Below are 20,875 nucleotides of genomic sequence, written 5' to 3'. Positions count from 1 at the left end.
AGGAAGCCTGCTTGTATCTGCAATCTCATCATTTTGGTCACCACTCAAAGCTTGTGACCATAGGTGAGGGTCAGAACATTGATGGTTTTGGTAAATTAAGAGCTTTGCCGCCCGGCTCAGTTCTCTCTTTATCAACGCTCCAATGCTGTTCCATCGAGAAGACGTTATTGGATAAATCATAACTTCGACCTGCTGGTAGGCTGGTAGAGGAAAATTTTTAGAAATCTTTAGGACCCATCTTTGGGGCACCATGAATGTCTTTTCCAAATATCGTGACAATACTGTATATTCACTCATACTAGTTTTTAAGACATTACACTAAAAAAACAAAAACCAGCTGGTGGCACCGGAGGAATCGTCAGAGGGTCACCAAAGCAGGTTAGCTTCATCCTCTGAAGGCCGTGGATTGTTTGTACAAAATGTCTTGGCGGTCCAACCCAGAGTTGTTCAGATATTTCAGTCTGGAACAAAGAGTTGGACTGACCGACAGTCAAACTCCCTCTCCCTCTCCCTCTCCTTCTTCCTACATAAAGATGATTACACACATCTTTGTCAAAGCACGTATCACCCCTGACTCCTCTCTCTGTCGTAAATGAGTCTGAAGTGAGCTCTCCTTTCATCATTACTGAAATTGTTACATGAACACTGTTCTGCATAGATAACGATAACCATCAGATGGGTCTTCATGCTCGTTCCCTCTGTTTGACCCATTTAAGTCACTCTGTCTCGCTGCTGTCTCCACGGCTTGCCCTGACCCTCTGCGGGTCTGAAGAAGCCTGGAGGCCTCATTAACTTTAAGAGTTACTGGCCTACTGTGTCCAGGCTCGCGGCCGGGGTGTGTGTGTGTTTTCTGGAGGCAGGGTGTGTTTACATGCAAGCAGTTTTTCAAGTGATGCATCACTCCCACGAGGCCCCGCTACTCTGATCCGCTGTGCTATTACTCAAACCAGCGACCCGAAACACACAACAGATCTGCCGCTACATACGGACCTCCCCGGACACACACAAATATCTGTATGTTGTGGCGACGACTTCATACAGACATTTTGCTAATCAGAGTTCTGTGGTTGGCGGTGCGTGTCGGCAGGCCAACACGTTAGTTATTGCTTCTCAGGCATCCAGAGGAACAGTGATAAGGAAAGCAGGAGAAGAAAGAGGGAGGGAGGAGGGGACCAGAGGGCTATAAGTGGTCACGGGCCACTGGTGACCATGGCAATGACCTCTGGCTAATTGTAGTTACTGATAGACATGCTGCTTAGAAGTACAGAGATATCCATTTCACTAATCACACACAAAACACACACCCTTTGCCTATTGCGCAAGTGTCTATGCATGCGCATTAACCTCTGGAATCTACCCTCATCACTCTTGGTACGCCTTCAACATTAACTTTTTTATTTTGACAGATCTGATCTTAAGCCCGGTCTGTAATGTGGTTAAGTCTTCGGTTGTTGGCTCTCAGCAGGCTTTGAAGTTGCTAATCTCCGTCACCATCACTGTGTCCATGTTGCAGGATGCCTGTCCAAGAAAAGCAGCAGCAGCTTGGCCCTGGGACGTCTCAAACCCTGGGTGTGTTAATATGTTAGACCATAACTCACTGCGTACCCACCCTCCGTTCCACTCATCAGCCTCTCTCACATTTCCACCATCTCACCCCTCTCTGCTCAGCAGCAACAGGGTGGGAAATGTTATGTTGATGAGTTGGGCTCTGATCTCCTCTGTAGTAAACAATGTTTTTAGTATCACATTAGTGTCACTGTCTCTGGCTTTTTTCTCATTTTCTCTCATATATCCATATTTCATCCGATTCTTTACTGTCATATTCAGTTTTCAGTCTCTTTATTCATGCTCCCTTGTTTTTACTAATCAGCTTGCTTCTCTTTTTTTTTGTTCTTTGTGAAGATGATCTTTTCTTTTATGCGCCTTGCTTTTAACTGTGCCCAAGCCTCCAACCCAGTCACCAGAAAACTTTTTCATTTGCATTGCATATCTCTGAAAACCACAGATATGTTACATTTGCACATTATTATGCAGCAGATATGTTGAACTTGACAATTGAACAACAGAAGTGTGGTTAGATTTAGGCACAACAACACTTGACTGTGGTTAGGAAAAGATATTGTTTTTGCAGAAAATTCCCTTTTTTAGAGTCCGAATGTCTTGGTAATAAACAACCACTTTTCATGCAACTGCTTCTATAGCAAAAGCAACCATTTTTCAATAAAAAATAAGCCCATAACATGCTAGTCGTGCCACTATCTCAGCTGGAAACACTGCGATGTCAACCACTTTTCTAACCCTCAACCTTGCAGGAAGCGTAGCAATATCTTTAAAAAGCAGCTGCTTGTCTTACCCCCATACAAGCAGGAAACGCAATAATATCTTCATGAAAAAAAAACCAAAATGCTTTTAGTTGCACTTATCTTGCAGGAAATGCAGCAATGTCTCGGTCAAAAACAGCCTCTTTCTGCCATTATCCCTGCTGGAAAAACAGCAACGGGTCACAACAAAATACCCAAGTTTGGTGCCTAAAAAGTCACTAGAAGAAGCGTCGACTCACTAAATCACAATCAGTTTTTGTTTGTTAGTCTCAGACAGTGGTCTACAGCTTGGCAGGTGTCTCTCCTAGATGACATACCATCCTCCATCCCCTCTTTCTCTGCATGACAGTCAGCTCATATGTCACTCTACAAACGTTGATACTTATGAAACGTGCAAATGTAATTTATTCGCGGTTTGCACTAGCATACAATGCCAGTGTTTTCTTCTGCCGACTGAGCTGAAGCCTCAAAGTCTGAGAAGCCACTGCTGATTAATATAAACCAAATCCAGAAGGCAGCACATACTCTGAGAGATGCTACTAAGAGTCCAAAAATAATAAAAAACACATTCACATGGATTTTATTATCAGATTTTCAGACCTTCATGTTTGCAACGAAATTAATAAATCATTGATTCAGGTTGGAAATTTCTAGATGAATCAAAAGAAATTGCCCTGTTTTCCCCACTTTTAACAAAAAGTAGGCAAACTTAAATACACAAAAGAAAATAAACAACTATGACCGTCATGATAGTTTTTACAATACGGATAACAGTGGGACTCACTTTCCACTTCTAAGAACTCGACCAGCTCACACAAAATCAGTTTTACTCTTAAAAGCGGTACATTTGAATCTGCCAACCTCAATAGAGGAAGCATAGCAAATCTTATTTGTGCAACTTTGTACAAGAATTTTTGTTTTGGCAAAATATTTCAATCCATTTGTTCTTATTTGGACAAAAAGCTTAACATTGTACATCAGAAGTCTCCTCAGGAGACACATGACATATCAGCCTCTATAAAAAAAAGACTATAGCTCTTTATCCTGCCGAGAACTTGTCTTTTTTCACTTCACCTCGGGTTCACTCCTCACCCCCTCAATGTCCCCTCTGGACTGTGTTTGGTCGGCTTGTTCTGTTTGAGACAGACTGGGACGGCTGGTGGATCACAACCAAATAAATATGGCATAAACAAGTTGGCATGAGGCAGTTTTCACATCTACTTCAAACCGCAACCAAGAAGAGTTCACAGCCCACACACACACACTTATAAACACACACAGAGTCATCACTCCTGCTCAGAAGTGGCATGTCTCTTGGGTGCATTTATCTGGTGCGGCATGTCTGTTTTCGAGCACTAAACAGTTATGAGAAAACACAGACATGTTTATATCACTCAGAAAATATTTTTTGCACACCAACTAACATGCTGCCAGTGATCCAGCAGCCATATTTCATCCTGTAAAATATGAAAAAAAAATCATTTTCCACTCTCCACATTCATTTTCCACTTTGTTACTGAACAATTAGTGTTTGTTTTGGCACAATGGTAAGCCCGTAAAGCTTTGTACTTCCCTGCTGCAGATGCTGCCAGCTCAGGGCTGTTTCCGACAATGAGTAGATCATTACTACAGATCAGTGTGACCCAGTACAATGTAGCATTCTTATGCTGGATTGTGCAACTAAGAAAGCGGCTCTGAGAGTTATTATAGCTTAGTCAGGGGCCATAGAGGTGTGTGTGAGAGGGAAAGAGAGAGAGAGGCAGTGGGAGTGTATGCGTGTGAAAGGGAGAGAGAGATAATCTGTCCATTTTGTGTCTCCTGTCTCCCCTCTTTCTCTCCCCCCAGGCCCCCTGGCTGCCAGGCGTCACACCAGTTTATAATAAGGACCCCAAAAAAACTTGTCGAGTGAACGGAGTGAAAGAGAGAGAAAAAACGGAACCCTTCCCACTCTCCAAAAATCACTGGGAGTGACTGTGACAGGAGGAAGGGGACAGAAAGAGAGAGAGAGAGGGAGAGAGAGAGAGCTGAAGAAGCCCTCGCAGGACTTCATCACATTTCTTTCAGGACTACGCGGACCGCAACGGACCACAACCCAATCAGTGAACCTGGACTGCTAATCAATAGCGGTGATTAGTCGCGGAGTGTTGTCTCGGAGGAGCATGCGGCTCGGTTTACTTTTCAGGTAAAGTTTGACTTTGCAACCTGCTGCCTCTCTCACTTTTGTACACAACACCACATGGAGGGTTTGCATCCTCCGTTGAGCGAGCGCGGCGTTTGTGTTGAGGAAAAGTTTTTACTTTTGTGGCAAAGTTTTGGGGTTTTACGCACGACGCTTTCTCATTGCGCACGGGGCTGCGTGCAGGATATATGATAGGAATTTACCCGAAGGCATCCAGGTTTAGGTTTGTCTCTCAGCTCAGGGCGGATTTTTGTGTGTGTCCCCCCTCTCTGTTGCATATCTCTGTCTCCGTGTCTGTCCCCACGGCTCTGAGTTTATTCTACAATGTGCCACTGTAGCGGCCAGGGAAACGTGGAGCCGGGTAGGGGGTCGTTACTTCGGCCTCAGCGGCTCTGTTGTGTCGGACTGTGCGGGACCTTTGTCTGTGCATTTCGGGGTAGTTATGTAGTCTGGTGAGGGGAGGCTTCCAGAGACCACGGCGGTGCACCACACTGGGAAGAAGGGACCAATTACTCTGACTACATGTGGCCTGCGGACTGGTGATTGCGGTGATGGTTTAGTTCGCGTGGTGAGCGCTGAATTGTCCATCTTAGCGAGTCGTGTAGTATCATGTTCAGGCTGTTTTCTTGGCAGATGAACAGATGGTATTCCACTTGTTTCCAGTGCACTTGTCTCGTGGAGATTGTTGTGATAAACCACAAGTATGAGCAGAACTTCTGTTTTTCTTTTTAAGCGAGTATATTTATCTGAAACCTCTCACCTTAAAGGAGAAAATGAGGCTTAAAAGCAGTGATACTCAGCTTATGGCCCTCGCCCCCTGATAGGATGCCTAATTCACAATAAATAATAAATAAAGTGATTCACACTGGGATTTTTTTGTATTTTAGTGTATATAATGTGCCAGAGTGCATAAAATGGCATCAAAACAGCTTGTTAAATAAAAAGAAGCAAAAGGTTCCTCACACCCACCAACAGAGGTCCTAGTGAAGCCCCTAATGTCCTAAAATCCTAGAAACACCCTTAAAATCCTGAGAAATTCCTAAAATCCCAGGAATGTCCTAAATTTAAAGAAATGTCCTAGAATTCTACAAATGTCCTAAAATACTAGAAAGGTCTTTAAATACAAGACATTTCTTAATATCCTTGCAACTTCCTAAAATCTGGGAAATTACACAAAATCCTTCAAACATCCTTAAGTCTGTGAAATGTCCTAAAACCCTAGAAATTGCAAAAAATCCTAGAAATGTCCTAAAACACTAGAAATGTCCTATAGTCCTCAAAATGTCCTCAATTCTGAGAAATATCTTAAAATCCTAAAGACATCCTAAAATTCTAGAAACATGTAGGGGGCTGCTGCGACTGGCCCCTGGCCCCCAGTCGTTTTGTAAAAGTGGCCCCCAAGCAAAGCAAGTTGAATGTCCCTGCTTTAAAGACTCAACATTGGAAAAAACAAATACTTTCTTACATGGCACTGCTGTTGTGGGTCTTCCTAAAGTAGCTTCATGTCAAATTTAAGGACATCAACCCAAAATTAAAGCAGACATTCAACACCAGTTCCAACCACAAAACCAACTTTTGAAAATCCGACCTCAAATTAAAAAAATGTCACCTTACAAGATGATTTTGGATGTTGAGACTGATTTAGTGTGTTATTTTGTGTGTGTGTTAAAAGCCACATCCTCAGGGTGTGTATATAGTCCCAGAGAGAGGCATGCGGAGGGAAAACATTCTTGCTGTTTAAACCCATTAGTTTGTTAGCGCCTCCCAGGCTACCCCACATTGATTGAGATGTTTGCCTGTGAACCCCTGAAGGGAAAAAGAAACTTGTGTTCACCCCCTCCGCAGCCCACACACCACCTGTAGTGGCAAAGAAAGTGGCATAATTGGTTGCTGAAGTACAGTTAGGTCACTGGAACATATGATAGGGTGTTCACTCAACACCGTTTAACACTGTTTTTAAACTAAATTTACATTTCGGGGGGGGGGTGTTCAGGAGAGCTGATGACCATTGGGCAGAGAACAATGAAGGTCTCTGTGAGTTCGTGCAGCATATACCAATTCGACGTTTAGGTCATGGAGCAATTATGTCGTTTACAAAAGACCTTATTCAACCTGCTGATGTCTGAAATCTGTTCTTCATCCCTGCAGGCTCTATGTGCTGTGGGGCTTTGTGGTGGTCACGACCTCCGTGACCAAGGCAGCCAAGAGGAAGGTGAGTCATTAGCTCATTAAAAGTGAGATCCACAGACAACAGCATCATGATAGAGGGGTGAAAGGTGACAATTAAAGGGCGGATTCACAGTTTTTCACATGTTAAAACATTCCTGACCGGCCCATGTGCACATTGGAGGAGCTGCAAATGTTCAAACTGGCTTCAAAGAGATTTTATTTTTCGTTTTTGCCTTTATTGGACAGCGAAGAGGCAGACTTGAAAGAGAGGCGATAGATGGGGTATGACATGCAACAAAGGTCCCCGGCTGGAGACCGCTGCGGTTTTGTGGCATGTGCCGTAACCATTCTTTCCAAAAATGCATGTGCAGCCAAAGCTAATCTGAGGCTTCACCAGTGAAGTCAGGCAAATCAAGTGGATGCCTTCCAGCATCCCTCCACTGGAGCTAAGCAGGGAAACACCATCCAAGAAAACACAAAGAGGGAGTTTGTACTAGAAAGAATAACTCTGGAAGACAGCCGCTCGATTTAACTAAAACTGTCTATAGATCAGTTTCCACAGAACTTTAGACCTCAATTTTGCTAGATATTGTTTAAAAAAATTAGGATACCAATACCAGTTCCTTTAAAATGATGCAGACATGAATAGTACAGAGTTTAAAACCCTTTTTTTCAACTTCATTAGACACGCATCATGTGAATGAAAGCATTCAGTTGCGCAAAACAGCACCAGACACCACAGGCATGTCGTTTATCCACACTTTCAAACCTTTGTGTGGCATTTTGGCATGCTGAACTGCCAACCACGCTAACTTCAGCACACCGCAGACTAGGGTTCGACACATTATTGGCCTGGCCGATTATTGGAGCTGATATTTAACATTTTTTGGATTATCTGTATCTGCGCTTTATTTCAATGCTCGCCGATAAAATTAATTAAAAAGTGGGAAAAAAGCGTCCGCATGGGAGACACTTTTACTTGTAAAACTTCAGGGAGCTATTTTTATGTATTCCTTTTTTTTTTTTTTCAAATTTTTTACATGACTTTATAAAAAAGTTGCCAGGAACTTGCTGTTTATGATTGTGAACATTTTGATTACACATTTGCTAAAGGCATTTCAACAAAGTTTTGTGTTGGAGTTTGTTATATTCCAAAGTCTAAATATTGACAGAAAGATTTTCATTTTTATTGTAAATTCATAACAGTTCCAAATATTTGCTAGCAGTCTTATTAACTATTAATAACCAGCATTGACCCCGAAAAGCCAATATCAGTCGACCCCTACCGCAGACTGTAAGTTATTGCTGCCACAGTAGTGGGCCAATTGCATGTCGGATTAAATCTAAGACGCTTGTGGTGATTGGCTGCTAGAAAAACATCACAAATTACCATTTTTTCCCAGATCCTGGTACAAAAATGATCGATTGCTGTGCTGTTTGACTGGAGTTTTTATACTACTTGGTATTGGGTTATTTTGGTCGATAACCATAAAGAGAAAGTAAAACCCCCCCTCACTTTTGGCTTGAGTGCCTCCTCCCTGGAATGTGAAAAAAGCCTGAAAAATGGGCAGGTGTGGGAGGGGAGGGGCGCGCCTGAGTTCACAGCCCTACCGCAGAGTGCAGAGCTTTTCACACATTTCTCCTTCAAAAAGTTGCATTTATTAAAATTTTTGCAAAAAACTACTTTTTACAAGATTACATTGAACACACCATAAGATTGTTGGAATTTAATTCACCTATGTGTCATTTTTTGTATTGAGCACGAATACCAAGCCCCTAAATAGTTTATTTGGCTTAAAGTTTCTATAATAATTACTGTTTTTCTAGTCATTTATCAAATGAAAATGTGAAAGTAGTTGTTTGCATTGATGAAGCTCCGGAGAATTAAGATTTTATTGGAGCTGTCAGGCTAAAACTTTACTGTGTCGGTTCACTCTCATTGGGTCGTGTCTACAAAGTAACCCCAGATTTGCACACACTCTTGCAAAATTTCATGTTTCATATTTCAATTGATTATTTTAATTCAAACCATGATCTTTTACTAACCTTAACCAAGTGCTTTTTTATTTCTAAACCAAATCATAAACACACTGCTGTCGCACCATTAAACAGTGAGACAAGAATATTTGAAGCAGCTCAAGAGAGTTTCACAAATCTTGCGTCACCATTTAGTTGTAATCCTCTCGTAGTGCTGTGTTCGACTGCAGAAGGCAGCAGTTTTAATTGAAAAATCTCTAAAAAACCCACAACCTGCTCAGCACTGAACAGTTACAGAAACTAGCTAGTGAACATAGTGGATCATTTAGCAGCTTAAGAGCCAGATATTTCCTGCAAAAACGGAGGTAACAAAAGAGTGAATATTCATCAGTTCAGACACAATGTCTTCATTAGTGTAAAATCACCAGAAATTAAGAATTGTTGTGTTTATATCTACATATGGTGCGAGTCCTCTTCAATAGAGTTTGCTATGCTGTCACAGTAGCCCAGAATGGACAAACCAATAACTGGCTGTAGATAGAGGTTTTGGCATTTTGTGTTTTCGTGTCAGCCGCCGTAGTGTTTCTATACAACTGGCACAAGGGAGAAAGTTCAGTCGGTTGCATTCTGCACATTCACCACTAGATGCCACTAAATCCTGCACACTAGACTTTTTAAAGATGAGAATATGTTACTGTTGTTTTTACATCTTGTTTCCGCTGCCCCCGATTGGAAAAAAATCTGTTACTGTAGTTTTAAGAGGATTACGATACTTAACCTATAAATTACATTTAATCCTTGAGTTCAGCTGAAAAACCTGGTTCTGAGATGACCTTTGTACTCTGCTGTACATGTACATACTGTAAGGCCGGTATTATTGTAAGTAAACACATCCTGAAGTCTAAGACGACAGTCTTTTTCTTATTTTAACTTTAAAAAAAATTCATGGTAATTTTATTTACGTCACTGTTGAGTTTTGCACATTGACTGTGTTTAAGCTAAAATGTTTCTTTGTGACAATGAAGTTGTAAAGATTTCATTGTTCATATGGGCATGTCAGTATTGTTTTAAGACAGAATTTAAAATGTGTGAACCTTTAAAGGGGCCCACAGCTGTGGGGGGCCCACAGTAGTAAGATCATTTGCCTTTTTAAAAATGTAATAACTGGGGAGGCAGAATTCACAGCTCCACTCCTGGTCTGGTCTGGTTCGGGCCTGGCAGCACAGTGTCGCAGGAGTTTAACCAGTAGCTCCAGAGGTCAGCGGTGGCTGCTGCAGGGTCACTGCACGGAGCTCATTAATGGTCCCAGTTATGTGGCAGCTGTGTGTTTGATGTCACTCATTACAACAGACCAAACCTCCCCTCCAGAAACACACACACTCAGAGTCATTAGGCCTGTCTGCCTCCCACCCTCCCTCCATCTCTCTCACCCCTTTCTCCTTCCTTTTCTCCCACCCTCCTGCCATTTTACCTCAGACAGAGCCTGGAAATCTGGATAATGCAGCACCAGAGCACACAAACACACAAGTATGCCTCTTACACCTGTCCACTCTCTCCGCAAACCCACAAAAAAGTTTGTACAGTGTGTTTACTCGCCCATGTACACACAAATGTACACACTCAAAAGGAGAGGGGGGAGAGGGAGGAGAAGTGGAGCGCAGATTTATGTTTTGGTTCTTTCTGAATGGAAACTTTTGTTCAGCTCTCATGATGTTTGCTGCTCTGCCAACCAGGCCAGTGCTTCAGTTATGAAATGAGAGGTGAAACGTCTATCTGCAGCCACAGAGGACGACATCAAAGTGTCAGCCTGGCACCTACATACGTACACTCACACATATACAAACACATGCACAGCCAGATCCGCCCGTCGTTTCTGCAGCACGTTTATACAACACCAACTCCAATGACTTTATCCATCTGCTCATAAGCTGCTGGCAGGTGACCGAGTCTCCTCTAAGCCCGAGTGAACTATGAAAGGTTCAGGATTTATATTTTGGCCTCAGAGGAAGGAAACTCACGAGACTGCAGCTCATCAGTGGACTGTGAAGAAATAAGTCCTTCCAGAGATTTTTGATTTTGCAATGGCAACGCTTTTACTAAGTTAAGTACTTCTTCAAAATATTGCCAAGGCTGGCAGTTTGCACCTTTTTACAGTGGAGGTAAGGTTACAGTCAGTTGTAGAGCACTTTCAGTTCAATTAAAATACTTTTTTTTAAACCAGCCAGACTTTTTTTTAACTGGCGAAGGTTTTCATTCACCTCAAACATTTGGAATTTGTGTACAAAACATCATGAAAACTGACTTTTTAATCAAATTTTCACAAAATGCAACACAAAATCTGAACCTTTTCACCTTTATCTCTAAGTTGTCATGTGAAACGAGATAGAGCTGCTGCATTAACCGCTTTTTTGAGCGGCTTTCAGACAAGTATTTAAACCTTTGAGCCCCGAGTAAATCGGTTTGATTTCTTTTAAAAACCCGAGAAATAATGCAATTAGCAACTTGGTAAGAAATGTTTCCCAAATTACAAGATATTAGTACATTTAGAAAAATATTTTCAAAAATAAAATAAAATAAAATGAAAAATGTATAGCCAAATTTGTAATTACTGTAACATATTTTAAGTAATATCACCGAAAATTATTAATTTTTCACCACCTCTCTAGGGCCTTTCCTTGTTTTCTTTTTTCTTTTTTTAATAAGTAATTTTATTTTTTTGTTTGTTTTTTTATTCATGTATTTATTTTTTTAATAGATTTTTTTGTTCATTTTTCATTAATTTCTTCTAACGCTTCCTTTTACCTCCTTCCCATGTTTTTTAAAAAGAAATTTAGCCAATTTGTTCAGGTTTCAAAAGGTTAAATTAGGAACACCCATATTTTTTTTAGTTCGGTAGCCCATTTTTTAACATAATTTTACTTCTATCTATGTTCTTCTATCTTCGGTCTATGTTTTGTTCTGGTAACCAGGTTAAAGACACTAAGATAAAGGTACAGAGATATTCACAGTGGCCTCACACAGGTACTGCTGAAGCTGAAAGGTGGTGATGATAGAGCAGTTACCTCATGAACAGATGAGCTTTTGTTTAAAGTCAGTATTTTGTTGTTGGGGGTGTTGACAGGCAGTGATAAGGGAATATGTAGCACGGACAAATGCAAGGTAAGGTAATTACCACAAAAAGGGCAACTCCTTTGATAATTTTTTTTTGATCATTTTCTTAATATTGGAAAATAATAGAAAGGAATATCTATCTATCTATCTATCTATCTATCTATCTATCTATCTATCTATCTATCTGTCTATCTGTCTGTCTGTCTGTATATATCATAACTGCTAAATTAAAATTAGAGGACATGGTACCAACATAAGACACGACAACAGTTAACATAAATACACACATAAAGCACACTCAGGCATACAGTACTTATTTCAGTAATTCTTAAGCAGAAATGGCAAAAAAAAAAATACTCGCTTTTAGTTTTTCAAATGTGAATATTTTCTCAATGTATCAATTAGTTAAAGCGGCAGAAAATGGAAAATGAATCTTAAGCTGTTTTGGTGATCAATTTCAGTAATTTTCAAACAAAAAAGTAAAAACGAATCCCCAAGTTTTCGAGTTCCACCTTCCCAAATTAGATGTTTTCCTTTCACTGTTTAATTTCAGTTATTGGTCGTCTGTTCGAATTTTGTTGGGTTTTAGACATTGAATGAACAAAACAAGCTGTTTAAAGACATCACTTTGGAATCTGGGAATTATTACTCTGATTTTTTTTGGAGTCATATGGTTTCCTTGTGGTCTGGCAGCGCTCTGGTTTATACTGTATGTAATTAATATTTTCGGTTTCCTGTGTTTATGTCTGTTAGGTGGCAGGCAGACGGTCCAGACAGGTGTTTGAAGCGGAGCCTGTGGAGGGGGTGTGGTCAGTCTGGGGGGATTGGTCTGACTGCTCTCAGACCTGCGGCGTGGGCGTCTCACAGAGGAGCAGGACGTGTTTACCTCCTCCACCCTCACACGCTCCTCCCCTCTCCCACTCTCCACCTAACTGGGCAGGTTATTTGCCCGGCGGCATCGGCGGTCCTGTCATCTCACCTGCACGTCCCTTCTACCCTCCTCGTTACCCCGGACAACACCAGCCTTATCACCCCCCATCGATCCCCACCAATCGCAACCCAGGGTTGTCTCTCTATCGGAATACCAATGCCGTGGGAGGAGGAGGAGCTCCTGTACTGGGACAGACCAATCAAAACCCTCCTTTTTACCAGCCAGAATTCCCCTCAACCAATCAAGACCATGTGTCTGTTTACCGATCGCCCTATCACGCTCCTTCACACAGCTACAACCAGCCAGCTCGTACCATCAGGAGGCCGACCAATCCGGGAGGAGCGAGGGCTGCAGGGAGCAGAAGGTCTGTCTCCACCAATCGGGACGGTTTGCCTGCGAGGAGGTGAGTGAGAGAACGAGCCCGTTAGCCTCTCACAGAGTTAAAGGTAGAGTTTACCCTAAAATCAAAAATCCATATTCTTCCTCCTACCTGTCGTGCGATTCATCAGTGTAGATTGTTTTGGTGTGAGTTGTTGAGCGTTAAAGATATCGCTCGTAGAGACGTCTGCCTTCTCTCTGATATTGTGAAACCAGATGGCACTCGGCCTGTGGTGCTTAAAGGTCGAATAAAAAATACATTGAAAACTCAACAGCAATGTCTGTGTCCACAAATCGTGACCTGGTTACTCAAGATAATCCACAGACCTCGTTGTGAGCAGATTCATGTAGGAACTATTTTCTGTCTGCTGAACTACACCCATTTACTTTATAATTGCTCAGGAGGAAGTGTGCATCTACTGCTAGTTCACCTAGCACCACTGAGCTAGCTGGCATTAAAGTTCGGCCAAGGACGATGCCATTAACGTTTCATCTCGTGCTGTCGTGAGTAGTACACTTCCTTGTGCTCTGTGATTCTGCTCGGGAGAAAGAAAATAGTTCTTTGCTCACAACTAAGTCTGTGGATTATCTTGAGTAATTGGGTCATGATTTCTGGAAAGAGACATTTCTGTTGAGCTTTTCAAATATTTTTTTTCTTTTTTATTTGCTTTGAGTTCCACAAGCCAAGTGCTATCTACTTCCAGACGTCTCTACGGCCGACATCTCCAACACTCGGCAACTCACACCAAAACATCTCAGTTGATAGATAGTGCTGCATGTAAGAGGAAAAATATTTATTTTTGATTTTGAGGTAAACTGTCCCTGTAAATTCTATTTTCACATACTGAATGTACCACTCAGTATGTATTTTGGTTATTATTGTCTGGTTAAATTTACAGGCCAATATGTCATTATACATTTTCAAAAAATGATTTGTTGAAACATTTTCTTGTAGATAAAAGGTCAAAAGTCAGTGATTCAATCAATTTCCAGTTAAAGGAAGCTTGAGCAGCTGAGCACCCAGTTTTTTTCCAGGAAAAGACTCCAGCAAACAGGAAGTGAGATTTGCCTCGCTGGCAATTAAGTACTGATGACATGGCTTAAAACCTCTGTGACCTCTGGGAAACACAGAAACACTGATGATTAATCAACAAAGACATCACCAAAACAAAAGATTCCTCAGAGCACCATTTGGTGCACATGCTCACAATTTATTCAGGTGCCATTAGTTAAAGTGCTGACATTGTTTAGGCATTAGAGAGGGTTTGTTATGATGTTTTGAGTGTTGGGAGTTGGAGTTATGCCCATAGCTGGTATTTGCTGTGTTATTACATCATTACTTCTGGCTTTTGTCATGCAAACAGGCTGTGCTTACTCTGCCTGCTCACTGCAGCGGGCTGACTCTGTGTCGGTTATGATTATGTTGGACAGCGAACATGAGCTGAAATGTATCCTGTGTTTCTGTTTTCTTTATCTCTCTCACTGCCTCTGGCTCTCTCTGTCCATCTGTAAATCCTTTTAAATACTTCCTCATTCTTCTTATTTGTTCTTTATGTCTTTCTTTTTGACTCACAGGCCTTCCGCTATCCGTCCGGGTCAGTTTGGGTACGGCAGGGTCCCGTTCTCTCTGCCTCTGCATCGCCCCAACCGGCAGGCGCGCCACACTGTAAACGGCACTGACGTTGAAACTCCACCTGTTCTCACTGACGAAGACGCAGAGAACGACAGAAAAGAGGAGATTGGAAGTGATGGCGAGGACAGGGCAGCAGGGAGGCGTGAGGAGGACGAGGAGGAGGAGGGCACAGATGTGCCTGCTGCTGACGAGTTTCCCACGACGACCACCACAACCAGCAACCCACACCGCCACGCTGACAGACAAAGCAATACAGAGCACGGGAGGGCAAGAGAGCGAGCCCCACCTCCTCACTCCTTGTCACGCTCCTCATCGCCATCTTTCCTAACCAGCCGCCGCCAGTTTGACTGGCACTCTGTCACCGCACCGCCTCATCCCAATTCTCCTCTCTCCCGCCCAAACTCCCCTGCCATCTCGTCACCTTATTCCCCTCCTCTCCACCGCCCCAGCCCCGTGCACAGAGACAGGGAGCTCCACCCAGGCTTCAGCCCCCACATCCAACCCGCTGGCGACATCTACCCACTCCAGCACCCCCACATCCCGCACCTTGGAGCGGAATCAGGCAGGGATGGAGGAAGAGGAGCTCCTCAGGTGATCAGATGCTCCGGGCCGGAGAAGGAGTACCGCAGGTGTTTTTCGCAGGTAAGATCTTCACTCATAAACCCCAGAAACAAAACCTCTTAACTCACTGGCTTCACACACTTTTAATAACCTCAGTAGTTCACTTTCACGCCCGCTCCTCAGAGTGTGCGTCCCTGCTCACCTCTGCTTTATTCAGCCTGCAGTCATACTTGATTTATATGCACGCCGTGTGCTGAAGGGAGCAGTTACGCGGGCGTAAACTGAGGAGCTGAAGGTCAGCAGAGTGTATTTGATAGGTAGATCATTCCCCAGCTCCAACACTAGCCGGTTGTCCATGAGCACTCGGATGGAAACTGACTGCTCCCGCATGCGTGTATTCTGGGTCGCAACCAGAATACACACCTCCGCTGTGAAGCTATACACGTGTCTTTGCGACTGATTGCACATATGTGTGAGGATAAATATGCGCCAGAACCCGTGTGTCAGTGTGTGTAAATGTGTTTGTGTCAGTGGAACAGTGTGTATTGATGTGACGTCCTGTCTGGCTCGTGTCCTGCAGGGATGATTGGATGATTGCGACCTGCATCATACCTCTCAGTGCAGCTCGTTGCGGAGCATTTTAAGTAGCAAAGTGTGTGTACATGCTTCCAAAAGAGCAGCCTACACACAGACGGGCTGGTTGTGTCAGATGGGCCAACTCACCCTTGACACACAGGTGAGAAACTGAGGTCGGCCTCGCAGTAACTCAGGTTTCACTGAGACTGGAATGCCACGCTTGATTTCACTCAATTAAATGTGAGATTGAGAGTGAATATGGATAGTTTTTAGCGATCAGGTGTTTCTTTTAGAGATCCAATCCATACTGTTCTTTTGATTGGTGTATTCTGTATCTATCGGTACTGCAGAATATTTTAACTGTCTGAAACCTGAGCAAATTGGCTTGCTTTGTGTCAAATACATGGGAAGAGGGAAATGAGCAACATAAGAAGAAACAACCCCAAAATTAACATGGAAGTAGTGAAATGTACAAGAAATTTACATTAAAATTAGTTTAAAAAACCCAAACAAAACCCCCAAAACAAACTCAAATAAAAAAAAAGGAATACAAGTTGGAAAAAAGGCAAACAAAACTTGGAAAAAATGACTAAAATATTATAATAATTCTGTAACATAAATTGAAATAGTAACTATAAATGTAGTTTTTCCCTAGCATTTTTCTTTTACCCAAGACATTTCCCTTAATAGATAGATATAGATCAATAGTAATGCAATTTGTGGATCATTTGTGGATCATTTCTTAACAAGTTGCTCATTGCCTTTATTTCGCCATGTTTTTGAAAGAAATCTCATTTGCTTAAGTTTCAAAGAGTTAAAGCAATGATTCTCAAACATCTCTGTGTCAAACACCCCTAAATCGATACACATGAAATCACAGAGTTTGCTTCAGGATCTCCATCTGAAAATAATTGTCGGTATGTACTGAACTTATTTACGTTAAATACAGAAAATAAACTATTCACCATTTTTCTGGGGACCCCCTCGAACTCCCTCAAAGACCCCGTGGATGAGAATCACTGTTTGAAAGCATAGAAATCATGTTAGACATTGTGAGGCGGCACCTGCCCTTACATTAACACACCTGACACTTTTCACATACGTTAATCTAAATCAGCTGCCGTATCTCACTTGGCTAACATGCACATTTTCCACCTTTTTTTTTTTAAATGGCTGCTTTAAATTAGCAACAGGCTTTCACACAGACTTCAAACATCTTCGCCATTTTTCAAGCTTCAGTCAGTCATTTCTTGGCCCTAAAGAGAGCGACATGTGGAAAGTCATAGACTTCAGCTTGAATGTGTTTTTTTTTTCAATCACAAGCACAAAAATGTAACACCTGCAAATGCAGCGTCTTCCTCCAGTCAATAAATGTGAATGATAACTTATTTTAGTGATGCAATTTGTAACAAATAACTGATTTGTGGATTTTATGCACAATGCCTGTAGAATTTGGGATGACACTGAAATGTGCGTGTAGCAGCGTTGCTAAAATATCAGTTTATCGATACATATTGATTCAAATTATTCAAAATGGTTTCAGTACACATATATAGAGTGTTGATGCACCAACACCAGCTTCGCTTTCTCGCTCTCTCTCAAGCCCCTCTTCCACTAGATGAAAAACCACTACCACCCAACATCTGGGTTTTGTATTTAATGGAAATACGACACCTGGGTGGATGACTTTTGCCCCTCCTCCAGCATAATTCATTGATGCACCGCCACAAATTCCATCTGTCTCCGTCCGAGCAGCACACCGAGTTTGAAAGAGAAACTGAAGAAGTAACAGATATAACAAAGTAACCAGCATAACTTTTTCACTGGCCTCCATGCTGCTTTCTGTTGTTAACTAACCTGTTTTCTGGCAAGTTTGTGACGTTAAATGTGACACATCAGAAGAAAAAAAAAACAGGCATACTCTACTGCAGTTTAGTGGCAATAGCAAAGGAGTCTAATCTCCTATTTATAGTGTTTTTTCTCCGTATTTAAAAACCCAAACTCACATGCTAATTTTGGTGGGAAAGGGGTGTTATTGTTAAAATTTACAGTTATTCTGCTGTTCTCTGCTGTTAACCAAGTCAAGAAAAGTCATCATTGTCTTCAATGATAATTTTTCCCCAAAGTATCAAAAATGGCATTGAATATCTTTATTTTTCAAGGTATTATATCAAAATGAGAAATCTCAGTATGGTGACAACACTAATGTGTAGCACAAACTATCAAAAACTGCCATCATCTTTTTAACTTATTCTTTCATTGTCTCTGTTTATAAGGATAACAAACAATGTGCCAGTGTTAGCTATCCAGCTGAATGTCAATTTATGTCCTTTATGATCATTTTTGCAAATTTTACGCTTTATGTCGTCAAAGTCTCTGTGCAACTGCACTTAAGATGGTCAGGATTCTTATTTTAACATACTTATGTATAGGAAAAAAAATTTTGATGATCAAAAAAAAATTTAAACTACATCAAGGCCTTGATATGCGCATAAAAACTAAAAACCAATATGTCGTGCGATCTCACTTTTGCTTATCAGAGTGATGTTTTTTGGTGGTAGATTCAATTCATGCTCAGGTTTCATGAAAATCCATCAACCATGTGAAAGATATCGCACGTTATCTATAGTGGGACAGACAAATTAAATAAACTGAAGCAAACTGATACATTGTCCCCTTTAAGATTTGATCACGGGACAAAAATACTCAGTGACATGTGAGCAAGTTATTTATTTCAGCAGACCACTTATAGCAGGTCCGTCTTAAGTGAGAGCGTAGGGGCAGATGATAAGATTAAAGTTAAAATACATCCACACACTTATGCATTTTCACTCACACAACTGGCTCTAATCGAGGTGGAAGTAGACTCTTGAATGTGGGGCCAGGTTGGCACTCGAGGGCCCTTGACTTTTCTCTCTTTAGATAATTTGGCAGCCTTTCTTGCCCTCTTTCATCCCCCTCTCTTTCTCCCTGCCCAGCTCTGTGTGATAGTCCCCCATGTTAAAACAGATTTAGTAGCTGGCAGAATACTCGCCCTGTGTGTGCCAGCAGCGCTAATAGCAGTCCTGTGACGGCTGAGGCTGACTCATTGGGTTACATATTTACCCAGCATTAGCCACTGCTGTAGCCTTGTTTGCTCCTGCATGGTTCACATTTTTATACGTCTTTTCATTGTTTGAAGGTTTACGTGCTGATGAATGCAGGACTTTGCCCAGGCCTGTATGTTCTGTATATGTGTGTGTGATTGAGGGAGTGAGCCAGACAGAGTGTGACACATCCTATTATCTGTTAGGTGTGTTTGTCATAACACACCGAGCCTGAGGCCCGTCACAAGTGTGATTGGCTGTATGTGTGTGCGTGCATGTTTTTGCTGTTGCGTAGAAGCAAGTGGGGAACCAAGAGAGGGACAGAGGAAATGAGAAGGGCAGAAGGGGAAGAGTGTGTGTGAGTGAGTGTTATTGTGAAGGAAGTGACGCGGTTAAGTAGTAGTGAAAGAAAGTACTGTTTTTAGAAAAATCTGCACACAGTAGTGGGAGGGCGAGCTAAAGGGCGAGGGGCGAGAAAAGGTGGAGAGGGAGTGAGGGACAGATGAAATGGAGATGGATGCTGGTGAGGATGTGTGTGTTGAGGTGTGTGTGTGTGTGTGTAGGACAGGGATACTCAACTTGCTTTGCTTGGGGGACACATTTGCAAAATGACAGGATACCAGGGGAAGCAGCCACATACACGTTTTTACAATTTTAGTACCTCTTGTGGATTTTAGGACATTTCTAGGACTTCAGGACAATTAAAGGATTTTAGGATGTTTCTAGGATTTCAAGACATTTCTATGATTTAAGGAGGTTTCCAGGATTTTAGGACATTTCTAGGATTTTAGGACATTGTACAGATGATCCTCCACTGGAACTTTTTTATTATAAACAAGCTCGATTTTGATGCTTTTTTTATGCACTCTGGCACTTTAGGTACAATAAAAGCCCAAAAAAATGAGTTAGAAAATAGGTGAGGGCCACTCGGCGCACTGTCAGGGGCCAAGTTTGGCTCGGGGGTCGTAAGTTGAGTATAACGGGCATAGACGGTCCTGTTGGTGAAGGAGACAGAGGAGTAAAAGGAGCCAGCGGCAAATAGAGCAGGATGGAGAGAAAAAGATTCTGCAGGAAGACAAGAGGAAGTTTGTGTCAGAGGAAGAGAGGGATTCATGGAAAAGTGTGTATGTGTGTTTGTGGGAGCGAGCACAGAGTGTAACCAGAGGAGAAGTTATTCTGTCAGAGGGAGAGGGGAGGAAAAGGTGGAATTTGAGAAGAAGCTGTCTAAAAAGAAAAACAGCAGAGAGACACACCAGCTTGAAGCAGTCATTTCACAGAAAGACACACTCCTCTTCCCGTCCTCTCCTCTCTCCCAAGTCTTTGATTTTTATGATTCTCAAACCAGTCCCTTTCGCCTTTCTGTCCGCCTCTTCAAAGTAAATATTTGCAATGAATCACAAAGTGTTTGCCTCTGCAACAGTGAGTGAGGCGTGATCAGAAGCATGTGGATTTAAGATGCATGTAGGAAGGAGTGTAACATACGGCCTAAAAAGATTGATTGCAGAACCACAAGAGCCTAATTTCCATTGGAGAAAATCCGAGCAGCAACCGCTCATTGTGCAAAAGCACCTTTTATTGTCCAAAATACAAATGAGGAGAGGAATCCGCGTGCTCATGTTTTATTTGCTTTGGCTGATGCGTCTGGTCCTTCTCCCATTCAGACAGATTTCTAGCCAACCAGGTCGGGTTTTGCCAATCACAACAGTTTATCTAATATGTTGCGTGTTTTAGAAGATGACTAACAACTTGCAAAGCCTTCATGCTTAAGTTAAAATACGTGATAATTGACTTGCGAACTAGGCTTTGGAGGTATCTATTTTTTTTATACATTCACAACTTTCTGATATTTCACCAGGGCATACGCCGTATGACGGTCTTTGTGTGCAGCTCAGCTCAGCTGCCTGTTTCACCAGATTGACCTGGTGGCGCGTAATGAGCTCTGCATACAAAACG

General features: G+C 42.1%; 1 protein-coding gene across 2 annotated transcripts in view; it reads left to right on the top strand.

Moving 5' to 3' along the window:
* Positions 1 to 4,089: 4,089 nt before the first annotated feature.
* The window catches only part of adamtsl4 (ADAMTS-like 4), a 55,109-nt gene continuing 38,323 nt past the window's right edge, over positions 4,090 to 20,875 (top strand). For both annotated transcript variants that reach the window (XM_042489443.1, XM_042489442.1), the window contains exons 1-4: positions 4,090 to 4,503; positions 6,649 to 6,712; positions 12,511 to 13,091; positions 14,642 to 15,341. In XM_042489443.1, coding sequence (XP_042345377.1) covers positions 4,481 to 4,503; positions 6,649 to 6,712; positions 12,511 to 13,091; positions 14,642 to 15,341 — 1,368 coding nt within the window. In that variant the 5' untranslated portion in view covers positions 4,090 to 4,480. The remainder of the gene's footprint in view (positions 4,504 to 6,648; positions 6,713 to 12,510; positions 13,092 to 14,641; positions 15,342 to 20,875) is intronic.

Source organism: Plectropomus leopardus, chromosome 7 (genome assembly GCF_008729295.1).
Source record: "Plectropomus leopardus isolate mb chromosome 7, YSFRI_Pleo_2.0, whole genome shotgun sequence".
Classification (NCBI taxonomy): domain Eukaryota; kingdom Metazoa; phylum Chordata; class Actinopteri; order Perciformes; family Serranidae; genus Plectropomus; species Plectropomus leopardus.
Note: the sequence above shows the minus strand (reverse complement) of the source record. Positions and strands in the feature narration are given on the sequence as shown.